Source organism: Salvia splendens, unplaced genomic scaffold, assembly GCF_004379255.2.
Source record: "Salvia splendens isolate huo1 unplaced genomic scaffold, SspV2 ctg412, whole genome shotgun sequence".
NCBI lineage: Eukaryota > Viridiplantae > Streptophyta > Magnoliopsida > Lamiales > Lamiaceae > Salvia > Salvia splendens.
The window spans coordinates 1-22,420 of NW_024599061.1; the positions used below are offsets into that span (position 1 = coordinate 1).

Below are 22,420 nucleotides of genomic sequence, written 5' to 3' on the forward strand. Positions count from 1 at the left end.
AGAAATTGTTGCAAAAAGACCTCTTCCTGGTAAATTCTCAAATCTTTCTACAGAGACTGGAGGGAGATCCTTCCCAACACTATGATCCACAACAGCTCTGCACCACAAAAGAATTAAGACTATGAATCAATCTAATAGTCTGCATGTTTAAGCACCAACACTGACATAATTCACAAATTTATGATTCATTAGGTTTTCGTCAGGTTCTATTTGTCATCATTAGATCTTAATAATAGTCAAATTACATCTCACTAGTTTCTATAGATATTAATAACATGTTTAGAGAAGACGAGATTCAATCAAGTTAGGTGCATCTTTTATTCCTTTGATGGAAATGTAAGCAAGTTAAATCAGGTCTAACCACCAAATGTGCATATAGATAGTAGACTACCACATAGAGTTTGCAAGCAAAATATAGAAATAAAAGGGTACATGCCATGCCAAGTTAAGAAAAATAATATTAATTTTAAGAAACCTTCCAATAGGATGAGTAGTTCCCTTCTCCATTGCAGCAGCGACTGCTAGAGCTTCTTTCTCACAGCTGGGTACACAACACATATAATTTTGTTTCTTGTTGTTGCTAACATGTCCATGAATTGGTTCTATTGCTTTGCACATGAATTCTCCAGTAGTCAAAGTACCAGTTTTATCAAATGCAATATTTCGGCATGAAGATAGTGCATCCAGAACATGACCACCTTTCAATAAGATTCCCTGTCAAAAAAATGTTTTCAGTTTAGAACAAGCTACTAACCACATGCATTAATAGATTATGCAGTAGAATATCCTTAAGCTGCATAACAGTGTCGAATTACTTCGAATCTTAGTTCTTTTACTAAATTATGAAGAAGTCTGCACTCATATAATCATATTCACAGTTTGAAGTAACTGTTTCCCTTTATGATAGTAACAAACAAATTAATAAAGCTTCTATTGCAGTTTACTTAGTTGCATTCCCATTCAAATGCAAAATACCCGATCCACTATTTTCTAGCTGCTACTTTTTTAGCAGAATAAAGATGTACATAAACTTTGTTATTTCCGTTATTATGAAAAACTCCTTATATGTCAATTTTAACCTTGAGAACCTGAAGGGGAGCATTACATTCTTCCATACTATAGTACATATGAAGTTGTCTACACATAGATAAACCAATCAAATTGCTTATTAGAAGAGTAGCCATGGTCAATACTACCAGTTTGAATAAATTTGAATGGTGGTGGTGATAGTAGTGTGTATTGATTAGATCATCTCATTATACAACTACATGTTTATTTTTTACTATGTACATAATACAAGAAAATGTTAGAATGGCAATTTAATTCAGATGAACTACATATTGACAGCTTATTCTGAAACTTTAAGAAACGATACCTTTCTTGCACAAGCACTAATTGCAGTTGCATAGACTAGTGGTGCTACAGCCAATGCACAGGGTGATGCAGCTACCATGAGCCCCAATGCACGGTAAACTGATCCTCTACATACTAGATAAAGAACTAATAGAATCAATAAAGTCTGCAGGAAAAGTAAGAACATATATCTATATACATATAGGGCTTTGACAAAGGGAAAATTTGCTTTCAATGATTAGCAGCAGATAAAATTATACCTGCTGTACTGAAAAATGGCCACCTAAATAGGATTGGGCCAATCAATGCAATAGCCGCAGATAAAATTATAACTGCTCGGCTATACTGTTCGCCAAACTTATCAAGCCACCTTTGAAGTTTTGGCTTACTCTGCTGAGCTTCTTCAGTCAGTTGTACTATTCTATTAAGTGTTGACTCTTTCCATGACTTTTTCACCTAAATTAAACTTTTGATTTAGCTGAGTGATGGAAGTTTGAGTTCAATATATCTAGAACAGCATAAAGTTGACAACAGTAGAAATGGCATTCAAGGTCGCAAGGCAAGACATATATTGCCTTAACAAATTATGTATTAAGAAATCCTTAAATCAGTAGCAATGCACTGACATCTTTTGACACCACTTAATGATTGTATCACCACCATAATGCAGCTGAAATAACATCTCAACTTCTATAACAAAATCTCATCATAAGATAGCTCATTACATTGGCAAGTAAATGCTAGTAAAGAGATGGAAAAAAACACACTACTATATACCAGTGAATTTTTTTTGCTAAAATGAAAAACGTCAGGCGATATGAGATTCAAAACAAAATTCTATACGAGTTCCTAAACCATCAAAGTACACAAAAAAAACTCTGCAGTAACATCAAAATAAGGAACAATAAATAAGTGAAAAAAGAAGTCATAAAAGGAGTTTAGAATATATATCCATTATCCACTTCTTACAATCAGTACGAAAGTATACAGTATACTCTGGTATGGTTTGGTTATAAAAAAGAAAAGGAAATAAGAGGTGCAACTGTGCAAGCATACCTTAACAATCATCATACCATCGAGGTTTCGTGCCCCACCAGGAATGCTGTCCCCAACTTTTCTCTCTACAGGTTTGACTTCCCCGGTCAAGTGCTCTACAGTAATAGTTGAACTACCTTGGAAAACTTCACAGTCCACTGGAACTGACTGCACATAGTTTAGATTAACATTATGATAGTTCTGGATGAATTCATACAAACAAAAACTGCTAAAAGGTCCAAACCATAAAATAACAATCCTTAGTGATCTTCCTCACAAAACATGTCTTTTAAACCATAATTTAGCAAAACTAAGATTCACGGACTGCATATTATGAAGAGATTCCCTCCAAATTACTAACACAAAGTTCAGAAAGAAGTGATTGCAATTTTAACAGGCCACTACTTTACACATTTGATGTTCAAAGAACATGTTGATGGAAATTTGGCAAAAAGTCACTGGAGAAGATATGAATATCTTGAGAGCCTAAAGATACACTTATAACTATTGAGTGTCCTAATCCATAGTTACCTGGAAGGTGGTAAACAAAAGGAGACAGGCTATACTATTTTGTTTCCCGGGTATGGTGAAGATTGATGTTCAAAGAACATGTTGATGCAGATTTGCAAAAAAGTCACAGGTGAAGATATGAATATCCTGAGAGACTAAAGATAGACTTATAACTAGTGAGTGTCCTAATCCATAGTTACCTGGAAGGTGGTAAACAAAAGGAGACAGGGTATACTATTTTGTCTTCTGGGTATGGTTTGGAGGCATGCTTAGGTGTTAATGCTACATGATATTTGAACCATACTTGGTTCCCTTATTAATCCAAACTACATAGAAATGCAATCTATCAGATTACTAGGTCAAATTATCTTATTCCTACTCCAAATTTTATTACTAAAGCAACAACTAGCGCGTGGTCATTCGGTCAATTCAAGTACAGAAGAGTGCTACAAACAATGATCTGAAATGAGGCTCATTAAATGCAGTTAAGTCCAAATAAGCTAAAAAAATGAAAAAACACAGACCTCACCAGCTTTGACCAATATGTATGATCCAACATCCAAATCATTTACAGGAACTTTGTGGTACTTCAAATCAGAAAAAGATGGATTGTTCCCGTTCTCCACATCGAGCTCAAGCGCGAAATCGGGATGATTCTCTTTCAATTCCTTGACATCAATCATAGACCTTCTAGTAAAGTAGTCCTCCGCAATATGAGCCAAATTGAACATAGCCAAAAGCAATCCACCCTCCAACGCATTCCCCATGAAAACCGAAGCAAATGCGGCCAAAGCCATGAGCACGTGAATATTGATTTTCCCTCCCACGATGTCCAGAGCCGCATCCAACGACGCGGATACCTGTAGACGATGGCAAACACGAATCAGAAACTCCAATCAATTAAACTGTATTGCGCTGAAATGGCGAACAATTACCCCAACGAGAGGGAAGGCGACGGCAGTGAAGGCATGCTGAAGAGTCGCAGCGGCGGGCTTAGGTAGCAAGTGAGGGCACGCGCCGGCGGCTAGGAAAAGCGCCGTTGCGAAGCAGCAGAGCTCCAAATGTTGCCTGAGGAAGTTAGCTAGATGGATCCACTTTACAGCCTCCGCGAAGCGGAGGAATGTTTGCTGAGGTTTGGTCAGAGTAGAATCGCAATTACCGTGACCGTGACAGTGATGATTGTGATTGTGGTTGTGAGAATCGCGGTGATTGTGGTCACGATCATGTTCGTGGCTGTGATTATGGTTGTGGGAGTGAGAGTGAGAATGAGCGGAGCATTTGACGAAGGCGAAATAGGAGATGTTGCGGAGAGTAATTGGGGATTTTGGTTTAGGTTTAGGTTTTGGGGGAAAGGAAAAATTACGGTTGAATTTGAGCTTGAAATTAGTGAATTGAGGGGAGGTTGATGAGAGGAAGCGTGATTTAGCGGGGAATGAAAGAGCTTCCATGGAAAGAGAAACAAAGGAAGAGGAGAGAGGGAAAGAGGTTGAAGAAGAAGAAGAAGAAGTTGGTGCAGTCTATGTCCGAGACCGAGTGTGGGATGTGGTCATTGTAGCACACACCATGTCCTCATTATTTATGAGTTATGACCACCAAATTCTTTATTACTCTAGTCTACTTGTAGATTGATTTCAACTTAACATAACAATACTAATATAGCTATTTCAACTTAAGTCTCCCTCTTCTTCTATCCCAATTTTATTCATTTTTGTGTTTATTATCCCACCATCATGGTCGAAGCTTTTTTTGGTAGTATAAAATTTTAAAAATGATATTTAACGAATGAGTGTATAGATATTCAAGTACTATGAGATAATAACATAGGATACTGACTAAAATAAAAAGATTATATTTATTAATTTTATAGAAAGAAAAATAAAATAAATGATATTTTAAAATGAAAATTACCTAATTAATGCAACTGAGTGAGAACAATTTTAGCTATCGGGAATAACTAAGTCGGTAACTTAGAGCATCACAATAGTAACGACACATCTCCAATTTCTTCGTGCCACATCACCAACCTATCTCACAACCCATCTTCGGCCCATATCAGCCCATCTCAGAGCATTCACAATAGGGGTATCGATCGGCGCTTATTGCGCACCGATCGGGCATCGATCTTGCGCTCTTCCGCTTTTTTTTCACCTATAAAATACCCTACTCCCATTTTATTTTTTCACACCCAATTTTCTCTCTTCTCTCTTCCACACCCAATTTTCTCTCTTGCAAACATTGTTTTCACTACAAAATGGCTTCCGATGATGAGAACCCATTAGATGAGATCATTTAGCAAGCCATATGGGATGAGACAATACGCCAACTGGATCGACGAAGGAAGAGCTGGAGTCAGCGGGTCTCTTGACCGATCCACCATCGACGGACAGTCATCCGCGACCACGTCGAGGCTACCGAATGACTGTTTGGGGACTACTTTTCCGGAGCCACGATGTGGGCATGCGGTTCTTCGTCGTCGTTTTAGAATGAATCGAGAACTTTCCTGCACATTGTTACCACGTCGTCGACGCGTTGGGAGTACTTCCAGCAGCGGGCCGATGCTAGCGGCGGGCCAGGACTATCGCCGCTACAGAAGTGCATCGCTGCAATTAGGTAGTTCGTTTACGGAGGAGCGTCTGACATATTCGACGAGTATCTTCACGTCGCCGCACGACTGGATGCGACTGTCTGAAGAATTTTTGTAAGGTCGTCATCAAGACTTTCGGTCCCACATATCTTCAAAGCTGCTTGATTTGCACGGGAGGGTGCACGACTTCCCTGGAATATTGGGTTTAGATTGAATGCATTGGGAAGGCAAGAACTGTCCGACCGCTTAGAAAGACCAGTTCACGTCCGAGTTCAAAGGCAAGCACCCGATGATCATCATCGATGTTGTTGCTGACCAGTGATTGTGGATTTAGCATGTGTACTTCGGGATAGCCAGGTCGAACAACGATATCAACATGCTACAGTCATAGCCCCTCTTCAACAACCAATGCAGGGGTTTGGCTTCGACCATCATCTTTGAATCCAACGGAAACATGCATAATATGGCCTACTATTTGGCGGATGGGATATACCCGAGGTGTCCCGTATTTCTGAAGACTATTAGATGCCCAACAGATCTGAAGAGAGCTTACTTGCCCAACGGCAAGAAGCTGCACGGATATGGTATTTATGTTAGATGAACTTAGATTGCGCAATCAATCTTTACGAATAAAATACTTTAGTGACTCTGAGCCTTTTTAAGTGTTTACTTATATATTTTCGGCATGTGCCCACTGAATACACAAATACTCAGCCCTGCATGTTCTTTCTAAAACGTGCAGGTTGAACGCTGACGAAAGGAGGTGTTGTTGAGAAGAGACGGCAAATAATTTAGCTTAAAGATGTCCACTGTATTATGTCTTCATACATGATAAAATTGTTTTGAACCTCTGCAGATTTTGTACTAAAATTTCATACCTTGAATGCTGACAGTGTGATTTGTTTAACTATATGCCCCTCTTACTTATGTTCTTATTCAAAACCATGGTCAATTTTCCCTATTATATTCATGGTTTCCCTCTATGTCTACCTACATATAGTCATGTTAAGCCCAACTTACTTTTACTAGTAAGTGCTGTCATGACATTTTAACTAACTAGTCTTATTTAACTAAAAAAATTCCCTAAAATTTAAGAGAAATTTAAGATGGTTACTTGACTGGATAGCATTACGCTACAATCACGTGGTGTAACCACACATTTCATATTTTGATTTGAAATATTCTGAAAATTATATAAACACGTATAATACTATATTATATTCGAATATATACACATATTATATTGGGGTGGTGATAAAATGCAAACTCTGAATATAGTACAAACTCCAAACTATGATCTGGACCATCAGATAATGTCAATAGATAACAAAATAATAGCAACCGAAAATGTCAGCACAATGTCAACGCAACATCAACCGTTGACATTGTGTTGACATTTTTTATTGCTATTATTTTGTCATATATTGACATTTTTTAATGATCCAGATCATATATTTTAAGTTTGCATTTAATTACCAGACTTAATGTATAAAATATAAACCTTGAAAGGGCAAATAAACTGATTCATTACCTAATACTAATAGTATGATCATAGAAATTATACTACTCCTATTACTACTATTTACCTTTTTCATTTTAAAACTTAAATGACTCGGTAAAAACAAATAAACGAAAACAAACAAAACACATTCCTTCCACACGCTCCTTCTCTAAAATTGTTTGCCGATTTTCTCTATCATGCTCGCATATTCTAGATCTTTCATTCCCTTTTTATTCTTAGCTTCTGCTGTTCCTTTCCCCGCAACACAACACTGCGTTTGCTCTGCGCTAAGCACCAAATTTACAAATATTAAAGAACACATTTGTTGGGAGTTGTTTGTCTTTTTTGGGTGGTGTAATTGTCGTGTTGAATATAGCTAGAGAGAAGCTATGGTGTTGAATGAAGAAGAGATCATCACTGATTTTTTGGAATTTGATGATGGATCATTGGTGGAGGAATGGTATGATGCAGAAAAGTTTAGATCTTTGGTGGATTTTGATGATTCTTAACCTGCAAAGGGTTGTGAAGATGTGGATAAATTGCCAAATGATCCTTTTAGGATGGAGTTCAGTATGGGCATGTCCAATGATCCAATTGTTGGGTTTTCAATCGAAGTACCAATGGCTTCGAAAAGGATGGAGATAGCGGTAATGGTTCTAGCAATTTCTTTACTGAATTGAATTTTGTTTGGTGTTGCTCAACGGAGTATGAGAGGGAGGATAGGGACAAGGACGAGTCGTATGATGGTGCAGATATGATAATCTTCGTTCTTCAAAATCTTGATTTTGGTTTTGAAGAACTCCTTTCGATTATAAGGGTTTGCAGATCGTTGCGTGATGCTATCCAAAAGGATCCATATCTTTGGAGAAGTATCCATATATTTCCGAACCGGTGAGCTATCGAATAACAAATGAGGATCTTTTGCGGTTGACAAACATGGCGCAAGGCAGCTTGAACCTCGTCACATGTTGTAATATCATTAGTGATCGCATCAAGCAAGTGCGATTGATTAATAACTAGTGCGATTAAAACATACTCCCTCCATCTCTTTGTAGTAGAAGCATTTCTTTTCGGAACGAGATTTAAATTTTTTTTTAAATGAGTTAAGTAAAAGAAGAATTAAGTAGAAAGGAAAAAGGCAGTGAAATGAAGAGAGAGTAAAATACTTTTTGCCAAAAAAGGAAATAACTCAGCTATAGTGAGACAAAGGAATACGACTCAGCTACAGAGGGACGGAAGATTGGGGTCCCTTTTTAAAAGCAGACCAGGTCCAAAAAATTAGACCAATTTAGAATAAATAAATATGCACCAAAGTTGTGTAATCTTCCACGAGGAAAAAATTCTTGGTGAAAAGATGCGATTGATTGTTGTAATTTGATTTTGCTACATAATTTGAATTCAAGGAAGATAAATTGATTGAAAGATTGAAGTACATTATGATATACTATCACTCAACGTAAATTAAATGATGCGTCTAAAAGAATAACTCAGAGATTAAGAAATAGATATTTAATATATAAAGTGGAGAGAATAACTCAGAGTTTAGAAATATACTCCCTTCGTTTCTTAGTAATGAATGCATTTCTTCCCGGCACGGAGATTTAGAACAAAGTGTTTAATGTATTAAATAAAAAGATAATAAAGTAGAAGAGAGGTCAAAGTATTGAGGATAAAGTAGATAGGAAAAGTAAGAGCAAGAAAATGTGTTACTTTTTACTTAAATAACTCTACTAATAGGGGTGGGTGGATACGTCATACCGTACTAAGAACGCCACCGCATATCGTACCGATAACTGCGGTATGACAAAATATCACACCGATATCATACCAAATTTTTGGTATACCGCAATCTGGTACATCGAAAATTCGGTATGGTTAATTTTTGATACCGTTACCTTACCATTATTGCGGTATCCCGCACTTTCCTGTGTATCGAAGTATGGTATACCGTAATGCCGTTATGCAAAAAAATCTATTTTATACCCTAAATAAATAAAAGTAGAACTTTCAGAGATTTTTTCTTTTTAATTCAATTTTATATATAAATATATTAAATATAATATAGTAATATTTATATAATATTCCAACACATATCGAATATTCGGTATACCATGGTATACCGCAATATGGAAATTTGATACCGTTACCATACCGAAATATTTCGGTACCGAAAGTTGCAGTATACCAAAAAACCGGTATTTTTCGATATTTTATCGGTATGGTAAGTGCTGTTTTTTGGTATTTCAATATTTTTTCCCACCCCTATCTACTACTATGGAATGCCCAAAATGAAAAAAATGACTCTACAACTATAGAACAGAGGGAGTATTTATTTTTGATAAATATCATAAAATTTAGTAGTCCAATGGTTTAATTATTAGGCATTTAAGTAGGAGGTGTTTGTTCAACCCTCAAGAAGAACATATTTTTTCCATTCTTTACTTCTTTATTTTATCCATTCATATTTCTTCTTAATATAAAAATAAAACCAATAAATACTTTATGAAATTTAAACTTAGTACTAATTTGCATATATTATTTTTTATATTTATTCTTTAGTTAAAATTATTTTTAATATGCTGTTTATTTTTTTGTCCTAAAGTACTTTTAATTTGTGATATACTCCTCTCTCCGGCAATAGGAGTCTTATTTTTTCATTTTCATCCGTCCGCGGATAGGAGTTCCGGTTCTCCTTACTATATTTGGATAGTTTAACAACCCCCACCTTCTCATTTATTTACGTCACTGCCATAAAAATTAAACACCCATCATACCCTTCTTCTCACTCTTGTTTAGGGTTGCGACGCTCCAGCTCTCATTACATTCTCTCACTCACTCTCTCTTTCTCTCTCGAAAACCCTAAGCCTATTCACCCACCTCTGCCAAAAGGAGTCCCAACCGCTTCCTCCTTCTTACTCTCTCTTAAATGGATCGGAGGCCTTCAGAAACCCTAAACCCTTTCTCTGGTCGAGAATCGATCGGAAACCCAATCGACTGTCACCTCTTCCCCGTTTGAATCCGACGCTGGAGTGGACCTTCGACACCTTTGAGGGGTCGATCCTAACTCCTATTGCGATCCATCTATCTCCTGTTAGAGTTTGTATACTAGAAATCACCTTTCGAGTGATTGAATACTGTAAAACTCTATATTTTATTTTCCAATGGATGCAACAGATTATTTTTGTCATAATGTTGTTATGTTTTACATTTAATGAATGTTTATTGCATATTTAAATGTATAAGCAACGTAACAAAGTCTAAGTCTTTGTTTTAGTAGACCGGTTGTGGGCGTCGTCCACTTTAAGGTAACACGGTCAGTTCTGAACAAAGAAAAATAAGAATTTCACAACCTAGATAGGCCTAGACTACCTATCGTGAAAGGTTGCAATGTCAGTCCGCATATTTCTAAGCCTTATTGAAATAAGATGACATTGGTGTGGTATAGCACTGAATTGGATCTAACAGCAAGACGAGTCTTTATGCTATCTACTGAAAGACGAGGTCTTGATAATTAATTTCTTAATCAATGTACGTTAGCATTGAGCATACAGTATTGATTATGCACTACTTTGACTTACCAAATGGTGCGGGCTTTTAGCAACCCAAGAAACCCGGTATATTGGGTAGTGGTGATTAATATCTAGTGGTGCTAGGATTGCTATTATATTGAATCGTGCGCGAGGTGAGTCTCGTGTGATAACGTCCACAAGAGGAGCTCGAAACAAGGTTTTATTATTCGGAACCTAGCTAGTTGGAGTTTGATTACTCTATGAATAATAAATAGGCGTTTCTTGCTAAGTCCATTCTTGGAGTTAATAATATGTTAATTAATTAAGTTCATAGCAGACATTAATTAATTAATGGAAGTTTCTATCTTATGCACGGGAAATGAACGACAAACAAATGGAAACCCAGAATACTTGTAATTTCGGATTTGGATGGGCAGTGCAATATTACTTCTGTAGTGGCTGCTCGTAATATTCCAATATATGCTTATATTAAATTGTGGGTTCAATTTAATTAGTAAGAAGCTAATTGGGGGAGGTCATATCCAAATTCTTCCATAGATCCCTGACTAAGCCCAATATGTGACTTAATATAAATAGGAGAATAAAGGAGACAAAAAATAGACTTAATATTTTCTCCAAATTTTCGTCCTCCTCTCCCTACACAAGGGGGACGATTTTTCAGCTCCCTCCGTGAGCAGTTTTCGTCTTCTTTATTTAAGTCCTAGTATTCTGGTGAGATCAGACCACACTGATATCAGTTTATAATCCGGGAACTAGTCAGAAGATCCGTGGTTTAGTACTCAAGATCTTCACGTGGAGAAGGCGCTAGCGAACTTAGATTCTTTGGAGAATCAACGACGTAAATTGGTTAATTCCGTAGTAAGCATGTTTTAGGTTTCAATTACGCTAAAGCATGATTAAATTTAAGTTATGAGCATGACACATGTGAGAATTACGCGAATAGATTTTGTCTAAATAATCTGCTAATTAGATCAAGATATTATGTGATCCATATGATGCTCGCTTCCGCTGCCAACCCCATCAATTGGTATCAGAGCCAGTTTTTGGCTCTGCTTATTTAGATTTAAATTTCACGAAATTAATGTGTGCATGTGTTATTTGATTGCGAAGCATGTTCTTGGTGTTTTTGTTTATATTTTATGCATGATGAACTCACGAACTATCGAATCAAAGAACTTGACTTTTTCGATTGTACGAGACGTGCGATCCGCCGGACCTATGCCGACCCAAAGTGCACATTCTTTGGGGACGGAGGGAGTATTCCACTTGTCCCATAAAACATCATATATTAGAGTGACATGGGCTTCACCCTCGTGAGAGATAAAATGAAAAAAAATTGATTGGAGTATTGTCAGTAGAAAATGAGCTTCACCCTCATTAGTGAACAAAATTACTTAAATAGAATTGTCTATTTTTATGGGACGGACCTAATTGACAAAAATAGTCTATTTGCATATGACAAAGGAAGTAGTATTTACTGAATTAAATTATAAATAATAAAATAGAAGAGAGAATTAAGTATAAAAGAGAAATAAATAATAAAGTAGACTAAAATAAGAGAAAGAATAAAATATGAAAAATGATGATAAAGTAGGAGAGAAAAGAGAGAGAATTAATTATTCATAAAAAAATATGAAAGATGTCTCACTTGTTTCTCAAAATAAATAACAGATTAGATACTAGTATTAGTTCAATTGTGTTGTAAAATATTTGTTTCTCAAAATAAATTACAGATTCGATACTTCACTTATGCTTGTCTATTCTTTATATATTGCCGCAAAATCACTACATGACTTCTCTTATTATTAAGGGTAGTGATATTTTGAAGCATTTCACATTTAAAATGGATTTCTTTATTTTAACTAATTTAAAATTTATTAACACATTACATAATTCCCCTTTTGCAATAATTTAAGTAAAAGATTGTTTTTTACAAATTGATAGTTGCGTAGTTTAGAATGTGGAAGGACCACAAGAGGGGCGCGAATTCGGACCAAGTTATATTGAAGATAACCGAACCGATTGAATTAGTTAGCAAATGTCGTTGCCACTTGATCGATGCAAACTCGCTCTCGCTCGTTTCCTACCAAAGTAATTTGTAAACTCCCAATTTTGCACTACTTTAACAGTAAAGCGGCAAGTTCGGGGTCGATCCCACAGAGAAGTTGGTGTGTCGAGTGTGTGAGTAGTGAACAGGGGGTTGGCTGCTGCCACGCTTTAACTTGGGAGTTTTTAACTACTGATTTTACCCTAGGCAGAATTAAACTTGTTGACTTGATCAAGGTAAATTTAACTACTGGGTCAAGTGAATTGCAGGCGAAGACGTAACAGTAAATGCGAGGATGAAAACGAAATAACTTTGATTAAACTAAAACTGAGAACAGTACAGCGAGAAGTTTAAACTAAGCTAACACTTTGGGAAACTACGAAAGCAAGTAAAACCGAGAAAAATCTTGGAGGAAAACTTCAGAATACGCTGACAGATAACAAGTATTCTGTAGCGCTTCTTCAATCGCCCTTTCTAACTAAGCAACACTTTATCTAAGCTAGGCTAAGCTATCTAGAGAACTGAACTAAGCTAAACTAGACGGAAAGTATAGGATCCGATTCTTTCTTGTGATGGCACATCCTCTATTTATAAGCTCTACTCGCCCTCCAGCTGGATAACGATCTTGACAGGGAATATTCACTCACGCTGAGGATGAGCGACTCATTGATTGCTACGTGCTTTTCCTTCTAGAATGTCGACGCTTTTTAGTAACAGATTCATGACTCAGCTCCGTCCTTGCGTCTCATATGCCAGCACGTGTCCCCTTCTAGAACGTTGTCCTTGATAACAAAATGGTGCGCCACATCCATCTCATTTCCTCACGTGCCCTTCTTCTGGAAGCCAGTGGTCCCTGCCTAACTGCTTGATTACTCCCTTTGATCAACTCCCCTGATTTGTTAGCCTTTTCCGCCGATTGTACTTGTTTGATCAGTTTGGCTTCGTTGCCTTGGTCAAGCGGCATTTCTGCACAATTAACACTTGTTTTGCCCGATAAACCGATCAAGTAGTACACATTTTACCCATAAACCAATGTATGAAATAGGTCTTATCAGAATGCAAAAGAAAGCATCCCTAAATTAATAACAAATTAACTTAATTTTTTGTTATTTTAAAACGTTTTCAATTTGCGTCCTGTAATTTTAGTTGAAACACCAACAATAAGGACGTTTTCCACGCCCCGCATACTCATCCCTCAAAATACAATATTACATATTATGATTAAAAATGCGAACAAGTTGGAAGAAATCAAGAAATCCTCTTGAAAATATAGTCTGCCCATTTGACAATTTGAATGCTCCAATCTTGATATTTAATGAAGTAATAGATACATGTGTTTTTTACATTAATCCATAATCATACATTAGCAGTGGCGATCTTTATATAACCATATTCACTAATAAATCATATTTTTCATTATTCATAGATTGTATGAATACAAATTTAAAATGCTTTTAATGATATCTTTGAAATATAGTGAGGGGCTATTTTACTATTTAGTAAAATTAATATGATAAATAATAAATTCAATCTAAACAAAATCAATATAATTGAATATAAAATGTAGAAATATATGTACATATAATTATACAATTATGTATAATTATTTTTATTCTATTATTAACTAGCCCGACAATTGTTGATTTCTAAACATGACTAAATGATTTGGTCTTTATTCTATTATTAATTAGCCTAACAACTATTGATTACATGAACTTTACAAATAATTTGGACGCAGACTGTTTCCACAAATTTCAGCATTCCATTATCTTGTCTTGTCATCGTCATTTCTTAAACTTTAATAAATCGCGTGCATTAGATAAAGTTATACCCAATATGTACCTTAAAAATAAAATATATTTAATTTGTCATTTTAGGATATTTTTTAAAAATAGACCAATTCTATTTAAGAAATTTTTTTTCTCTTTGATGAAGTAGATCTCATTCTTCACTATACTCTAATGAGATGAGTCTTATTCTTCACCAATTGTGCATTAAAACTCGTGTTGTATCAAATGTTATTTATTTATTAAGAACGGAGGAATATGTTAATCCTTTAGTTTCCTAAAATTAGAAATTCTTTCTATTTCAATCCATGTCTTTAAAATAGAAGCTTAAATAAAAGCTTTTCATTTAAAATAATTTATTTCTTAGGACCTATTTTTTACTAACATATCATTTCTCTCTATCTCGTTTACTTTACTAATTTTGTATTAAAACACGTGCCGTTTCAAATGTTTTTATTTTTAGGAAACAGAGTAAGTGTGTTTTAACTTTTAGCTATTGTATCTTTAGTTCATTTTTGGCAAGATCCTTCTCTATAATTTATTGTATAAGTGTTTTTTTTATTTCAACTTAAGTTATAATATTTTATTATAGAGAAATAAAATTTTTCAATTATATTTATATTTTAATTTGAATCTTTTAATAAAGATGTTTAAATCTAATTTAATGTTAAGACTACTACTACTATTTTGCATTCTTCAAACAAATTAAATATATAACCCTCAACATATAACTAAAGAAAGTCATATTTTGCTAAGAAAATTTGAATTGCAAAAAAGATAACATATTTAACCTAGCTCATGAAATCAAATATTGTTCACAAGAGATTAAATATATAACCCTCAACATTTAACTAAAGAAAGTCATATTTTGCTAAGAAAATTTGAATTGCAAAAAAGTTAACATATTTAACCTAGCTCATGAAATCAAATATTGTCCAGAAGAGATATACTCCCTCCGTCCCCTAAAAATAGAAACTCTTTCTGTTTTAGTCCATCCCCTAAAAATAGAAGCTTTCTATTTAAGCAATTTTTTTCTCTCTAAAACCTGTGCTGTTTCAAAAGTTCTAATTTTTAGGGAACGGAGGAAGTACATAAATAATTGAAGAGTGAACTGCACAAAATGACCCTAACTTTTGCCCTTGTTACATCAGTGACCCCTAACAAAAAAAATAGCACCAGAGGGGCCTAACTTAAATATAATCACGAATCATGTTTTTTTAGCTACTTTTCGGACGAAAATGCCCAAATAGCTTGAAGGGCATTTTTGGCAATCCCTAAATTCGCTGGCATATGAATTATGTCATATTTCTGTCAGCATCGTCTTAAGTGATTTCCTAATAAGTTCTGGTAATTCATACGTGATTAAAGTTTTGTCAATATTTGTACAAAAAAAATTCTTATGTCTCTCTATTTCTAGTTAGTGGTAACAATATAGTACTTATATCATGTAGGAATTCATTGAGAAACAAAAATATGGAAAATGAAGTTATTTATGCAATAAAATCCGAGTCAATAATACACAAAATAAAAAATATTTCACATTTAATTAAATGATACGATAATTATTTTATTAAAAACATTGACATTTAAAATATTACTTAATTATATATCATCCAACTAATTTGTTACTCTAAGCCTAACTTTAAGACGATTTTTATGATTGATATTTTATTGATGTAATTTTAATTTAGCTCAAACTGAAATTTTTAACATCATATGAACATTCAATCTTTAGATATGAATTTGCATAGTTTCTTGCCATTCATGATAAAATTGAAACGTGAGTAATATTTTGAAAAAATTCAAGCATGCGATATTAGCTATTTAATCCTTCAAGATTTTTTTATTAACAATAGTATTTGAAATAAGCAATGTAAATTTATAAATTAATACTGCAAAATTAGGATATTTTCATAATAAATAAAATTGATCCATAAATCAATGTAAATAAAATAAATTACGGGAAATAAAAATACGGAAAATACCAGAAAATGAGTTTTATAAGGAAGAAATGGTCTCATTTTATTATGTTCATATTAATTAATGCAGATAATGATAAATATGTATATTATAAAAAATTAGAAAGTGTAAATAATGATAAAATTTTAATTACGTATGAAGTACAAAAACTTATTAGAAAATTACATAAGAAGTTGCTGACAGAAATGTGACAGAAATCACATGTCAGCAATATAATGGAGTGACAAAAATTCCCTTTTAGGGTCTGAGGGTGTTTTGGTTCGAAAAAACATGATTCGTGATTATATTTAACGTTAGGCTCCTCTGGTGCTATTTTTTTTGTTATGGGTCACTGGTGCAACAAGTGCAAAAGTTAGGGTCATTTGGTGCAGTTCATTCATAATTGAAAAACAAAATGATATGTTACAGACCGTATATAAGCACAATATGTGACCACTACACTCGTTTAATGCACGTTTAGCTCATTTTTTTTATTTTATATATTTAGTTTGATTCTAATAAATTAAAAATATTATTAACATTTTTAATTATACAATTTTTATAAAAATCAAAGCTCAACTTGTTTGTTTTCTCTGTTATTTTAAATAAATAAACTAACAAATCAAGCTTAGATTTTTCTGAAAATTATTAAAATATCACCACACATCCATAAACTTTGATTTAATATCGTTGGAAGGATTTTTACACTTTTTAAATCTTTTTGGTTTAAAATACCCTCCAGGCTCCAACCCTTAAGAAGGATTTTAGTCTATTGTGATGAGATGAACTGCCACTATTTCATTTTCTGAATTTGTAGAGAAATAAAATAAAATTTGTGTAATATAATTCAATCCTATAATATTAGAATACTTTAATTTATTTGAATTTCTCTTTCATCATAAGTAGAGCTTAAGGGATGGAGGGTGGTTTGGACTAAAAAAAAGTTTAAGAAGTGCAAAAGTTCTTTAGTGATATTAAACCAAAGTTTATGGACGTAGTGATATTTTTAAAGTTTGAGTACCGCATTCGATACCAAACCAATGTTAATGTATCAAAAATGTAGTTCAAGTTTTCTATATAATGCAAAAGTTCTAGCGAAATTATATCAAAGTTTAGAGATGCGTGGCAGAATGAGTACCATAAAAAAGAGAATGACAAATTATTAAGGACAAAATATACTTAGTTGATAGCTATATCTTAAATTTCAATTTCCCTTGATGTGTAGTTGATGGCTTGTAGATGTCCTTTACTTTATCTTGCTTAATTTGATTGAATTTGAATTTAGGAATGCCCAAACAATCCATTAATTGTAAACATGAATTATATTTGAGATTTTTTTATTCCTTGTACGTTACCCCCTTGGTAGCTTAAAACTAACCAGCTAAATTGACTCTATATCACCTTATAACACAATGTATCACGAAGAAAGATTGTGAAGGAGAAAATCCCAATTTAACTTGTGAATCACGTAATTATAAAGATGATAAGATATTATCATGCAGAAATATGTGGAAACAATCAATGTCAAAACAATATCATAAGTTCTACATAAAATCAGTAGTTGTTGGTCCATATAAAATAAGAAAAATTAGATTGATATGCAGCTATATAAAGTCTAGAAAATGTGCAATTAAATTGGAGTGATATTTGAAATACAAGTATAATGGCTGGGCTACCGGATAAGCTTGTCGCGCAGGTGGCGTTCAAGGCTGGAGGGGGCGTGTTTCATCATCTCATGGCAAAAAACCCTAAACACTTTGCCAAAGTTCTACCTAACAAAGTCCAAGATTGTGAACTTCATCAAGGAGATTTTGGAGCTTGTGGCTCTGTTATTCAATGGAAATATGTTCTTGGTACGCATGCTTTGTTAAAGATTTTGATATGCATAAATGTTATCCTAATAACTGAATTTAAAAATCATGTACATGTAGGTGGGAAAGAGCAAAGAGCAAAACAAGTTATAGAGGTAGATGAGGCGAAAAAGCTAATCACATTCAAAATGATTGAAGGAGATGATCTTGAACTATACAAAAACATGATTGTAACCTATCACGTTGAGACCAAAGGAGGTGTCGACTTCATAACATGGACCATAGATTATGAGCTGATCAATGCAGACAATCCACACCCAACCGCGCTCCTGAACTACTTCATTGAGTTCACGAAGGAAACCGAGGCTCATATTTTCGGATGAAACTCACCTTATTTTGGGTTCATTCATCAATCCTTTAAGTTAAAAATATCATGGTCAATTTACTACTATATAGTATTATCTTTATAAATAAAGTGAAATCAGCATCTATATATCTAGGTTTGACGATGCTAAAATAAAATTTCTATGTTCCAAATAAGCCGAGGGATTGGTGAACCAAATAAGTTAACATTGTTGTTATATTCGATCTATTTTATGTTTTCAAACTCTGTTTTGTCTTATGTCCCTATTATGAATTTGAGTGATATGATCATCTGTGAATTGATTTAGAACTTGATTTGAATTATGTTTTCGCCAAAGGTTTTTTAGTTTCGTATGTTTCCATCTCATTTGAATTACCTCTTGCAATCAACTTATTATCAACATATAATAATAAGGTAAGTAAGATAGCTCTTGTCAAACCTCTTGTAATAACAGCAATGGTTAGTGACATCTTTATAGACAATCTCCATCATGAATCCATCAAACTTGTTGTACCATTGTTTTGGAGTTTGGTTTAGACCATATAAGCTCTTCTTCAACTTGTACACAAGATTTTTCTTTCCTTTTACTACGAATCCCTCAAGTTGTATAATGTACAACTCATCCTCAAAATCACCAAGAAGGAAAGTTGTGTTTAAATCCATCTAATATAATAATAGATTTTCTTCAACTACCATTACTCAATACTAAATGAGTGAACAGATCTTTATAATTAATACCATATATGAGTGAACAGATCTTTATAATTAATACCGTATAGTTGCTCAAATCCCTTGACAACCAAGCTAGCTTTCTTTGTAGCATTTGTTAGCATCATCTTCACTCTTGACAGGGTAGTTAATTCAAATTCGGAGACTGGGATGCGTGTAGAGAAACGAAGAGGGAGAGATAAAGAGATGGGATGCAAACGGAGAGGGAGAAAGAATCTGTCCACAATAATTACAAATTTTAATTTGGATTTTGAGAACTTTCGGATATTTTGGATTATTCGGTCCAATTCAAATAAAGTTAAAAAAGGGATTTGGATACACATGATAGTCCAACTCAATATGCTATCAATTGCCAAGATACAAATTGCTGGACACAATACACAACAAATCACAGGGCAAACACACTGTGTTTTATGATTCTCCCTTCCCCTACTTTGCTGCTGCTAAGTACTGTAACATCCCGAAAATAAGTTTAAAATAATTAAATGGCATGCTATATGTGTTTATAAAATATGCCAAATAATAGAAATGTACATAAATTATATCAATTACTATTTTATAGTGACGAAAATTTGCTTATTGGATAAGGATATAGTATTTAACTCCAATATTTTCTTGAATTTGAAAGAATAATCTAGAAACAATGATATAACATGTGTATATGCCATGTGGCTAATTTTAGTCCATATATATTAAAATAATACTATGAGATCATGGATATAAAAAGAGGAAGAGGGTTTCTTCCCCAACAACTCTCGGCCAACATTCTTCTCACTACTATTGTTATCTCTCAACTTTCATTTGTTTATAGTTGATTTGATCCCATCACATACGAGGCTCAATCCAAGGTAGCACATAAACCTTAGCTTGTTTTCATGACCTAAATTTTATGAAATATTGAGTTGTAATAGTATTGGGTTTTGGCTGATTTCATATATGCACATACATGAGATTTAATTGTTGAACTAATAATGATTATGTAATCTTAATAATGATATTGAGAATGTTTTGGTCATTAAATTCCAGCTTTCATAACTCTAAATTATAGAATCATATGGTCAAAATATTTGGATTTTAGACATTGTGAATAGAGGGTGTTACAAGTACGGTATACCTACAACCTTACCGGCATACTTGTCCATTGTCCGCTTGCAAGAATCGTCTCTAAACTTGATGAAATGAGCATGTTGTACGAGCCTGCTTGGTGCTCAACCCCGGCTGTCTCCATCGTCCCGGCTGTCTCCACCATCCACCATCGAAGGGTGTGGAAGATACCATACATTTCACATTGTAAATAACTGGGTAATACATGTGTAACAAGCTCTTAAATCTATCCAATGAATCGGAAAGGTAACAGCCAATCCCGATCTTGATTAGAAAGACAAAATCGTAGCCACCGTGGAATGAAATTAGGGGTGGGGGAAAAAGCCAAAGAAATGGTATACTGATTGTATTGTACCGAAAATAATAAAAAAGTATCGAATTTTTGGTATACCGTAATTTTTGGTGCGGTACGATACAATACCGTAAGTTTTTGGTACGATAACTGTATGAATTTTCTTATACCTCTGTATACAGTGGAATACGGAAAATACGTTATATACAAAAATATCGGTATACCACGGTATACCGAATCTTCAATATATGCTGAAAACCGGTATATACCTATATTCCGAAATATATACATAATATATATTATATTAAATATATTTAGGGGTGTGTTATATTATTAACTCACATTTAAATTGCTAACTACAACTAAACGATAAGCATTAGATCATTAAATCAAGGCACTAGATCATTTAGCAAAAAGTTAGTTATAACTAACTTTTAAAAAATATTCCAAAACTTTAAATGATTATAATTATCTCAATTTAAATCATTTTTTAACACAACTTATATAAATTAAAAATAATTTAATAAGGATTCTAACGTGATTTAACTTGCATATGTTTCGATGTCAAAATTTGAAAAAAATTCTTGAATTTTCGTGTTTTTCAAGAATCAGTTTAATGTCAACGTAGCTATCATAATATGTCAATGTAATGCTTATACAATATCAATATGAAATTGTGTTGACATATTCAATGAATCGTATTGATATGTTTAATACACTATATTGACATTTCGATCCAAAACCATAATTTAAATAGTTTTCATATCTTTTTAAATTTAAATAACAATAAAACGAAATTACACATGTCAGTTTACAAACCACTAGATCTCTACAAATCTTATAGTTTAAAATTAATTGTAGTTAGCAATTAAAGATAGAGTTAGCAATTGATCACACCCCTATATATTTATATATATAATTATTTTAAATAGATTAATGAGATAATATATTTTTATGTTCTTAAAATATATTTTTTGGTATAAAGGTATACGAAAAGGTATGATATAACGGTATAGTGTACCGAAGTTAGGTATATCATACAGTACAGTATACTGAAATTCGGTATGATATATAGAAATATCAATACGATAACGGTAGTCATATTATCCATACCAAAATTTCGTTATGCCGAATTTTGGTATACCGAAACTTTCGGTACGGTAACGGTATGAAAATTTTCCATACTGATATTTTTTGTACGGTATACGATACAACATTTATGGTACGGTATACCGTACCGACCCCGCCCTAAATGTAATCTAGTGCATCTTTTTATTTTGTACCATACCATATTTCGCCAAGAGCGCACCAAACCTTCTAATGTTTACTTTTTTCCATGTGTTTGGCAAAATCAATGCCACTATCGCGTAGCAGATGGATTGATGTCGGCGCACAGCGGTCCTCATCCGGATTAAACTCTCTAAAGTTAAATTGTCAGCAAATATGGTTTCCACCGGTGGATGGAAAATTCCCATTTTCATCAAAGAACGTCAAACTCAGCTTTAACACATCGATATTGTTTCAGAAGTTGTTGTGTTTGCCTTTCGTTGTTGTTCCCCTTTCTTTGAACACAACTCGTTGTGTTTGCCTTCCTTTGTTGTTCTCCTTTCTTTGAACACAACTCCAGGAAACTCAGTATCCATGTCGATGAACCGGATACTAATCAACAATACCACGGATAGTACATAACTCTTTATCCAGATTCTCATCATACATCTCTCGAATGATGATAGAATCGCACAAACATTTTCTCAAACATGATGTGCACTCTTTGAATAATTGGATTCTTGATCTGCTAGAACATCCCAACCAAA

At 33.9% G+C, this 22,420-nt stretch overlaps 2 protein-coding genes, 1 long non-coding RNA gene and 1 pseudogene across 3 annotated transcripts; 3 read left to right on the plus strand and 1 right to left on the minus strand.

Annotated features, from left to right (window-relative positions):
- Positions 1–3: 3 nt before the first annotated feature.
- On the minus strand, positions 4–4,478 carry LOC121790101 (probable cadmium/zinc-transporting ATPase HMA1, chloroplastic; the record flags this gene model as incomplete). Its single annotated transcript, XM_042188387.1, has 7 exons — positions 3,834–4,478; positions 3,423–3,758; positions 2,410–2,556; positions 1,614–1,809; positions 1,376–1,488; positions 476–714; positions 4–97 (listed from the first exon to the last, which is right to left on the minus strand). Coding segments are annotated over exons 1-7 (1,638 nt in total), but the record flags the coding sequence as incomplete, so codon positions are not given.
- A 2,894-nt stretch (positions 4,479–7,372) lies between these two features.
- Positions 7,373–8,240, plus strand: LOC121790098 (annotated as a pseudogene).
- Positions 8,241–17,927: 9,687 nt separating this feature from the next.
- LOC121790100 (MLP-like protein 34) lies at positions 17,928–18,727 on the plus strand. Its single transcript, XM_042188386.1, has 2 exons — positions 17,928–18,159; positions 18,238–18,727. The coding sequence occupies exons 1-2, from the start codon at positions 17,970–17,972 to the stop codon at positions 18,498–18,500; spliced, it is 453 nt and encodes a 150-aa protein (XP_042044320.1). The 5' UTR covers positions 17,928–17,969; the 3' UTR covers positions 18,501–18,727.
- A 1,240-nt stretch (positions 18,728–19,967) lies between these two features.
- LOC121790099 lies at positions 19,968–20,732 on the plus strand. The gene is made up of 2 exons (XR_006048196.1): positions 19,968–20,058; positions 20,289–20,732. It is a non-coding gene; the product is annotated as an uncharacterized LOC121790099 (long non-coding RNA).
- Positions 20,733–22,420: the final 1,688 nt, after the last annotated feature.

What these genes read in the sequence shown, in the direction of transcription:
- LOC121790100 (XM_042188386.1), top strand. Translation starts at nt 17,970, where the DNA reads ATGGCTGGGCTACCGGATAAGCTTGTCGCGCAGGTGGCGTTCAAGGCT. An exon ending in TCAATGGAAATATGTTCTTG is followed by an intron (nt 18,160 to 18,237) that starts GTACGCATGCTT and finishes ATGTACATGTAG; the next exon opens with GTGGGAAAGAGCAAAGAGCA.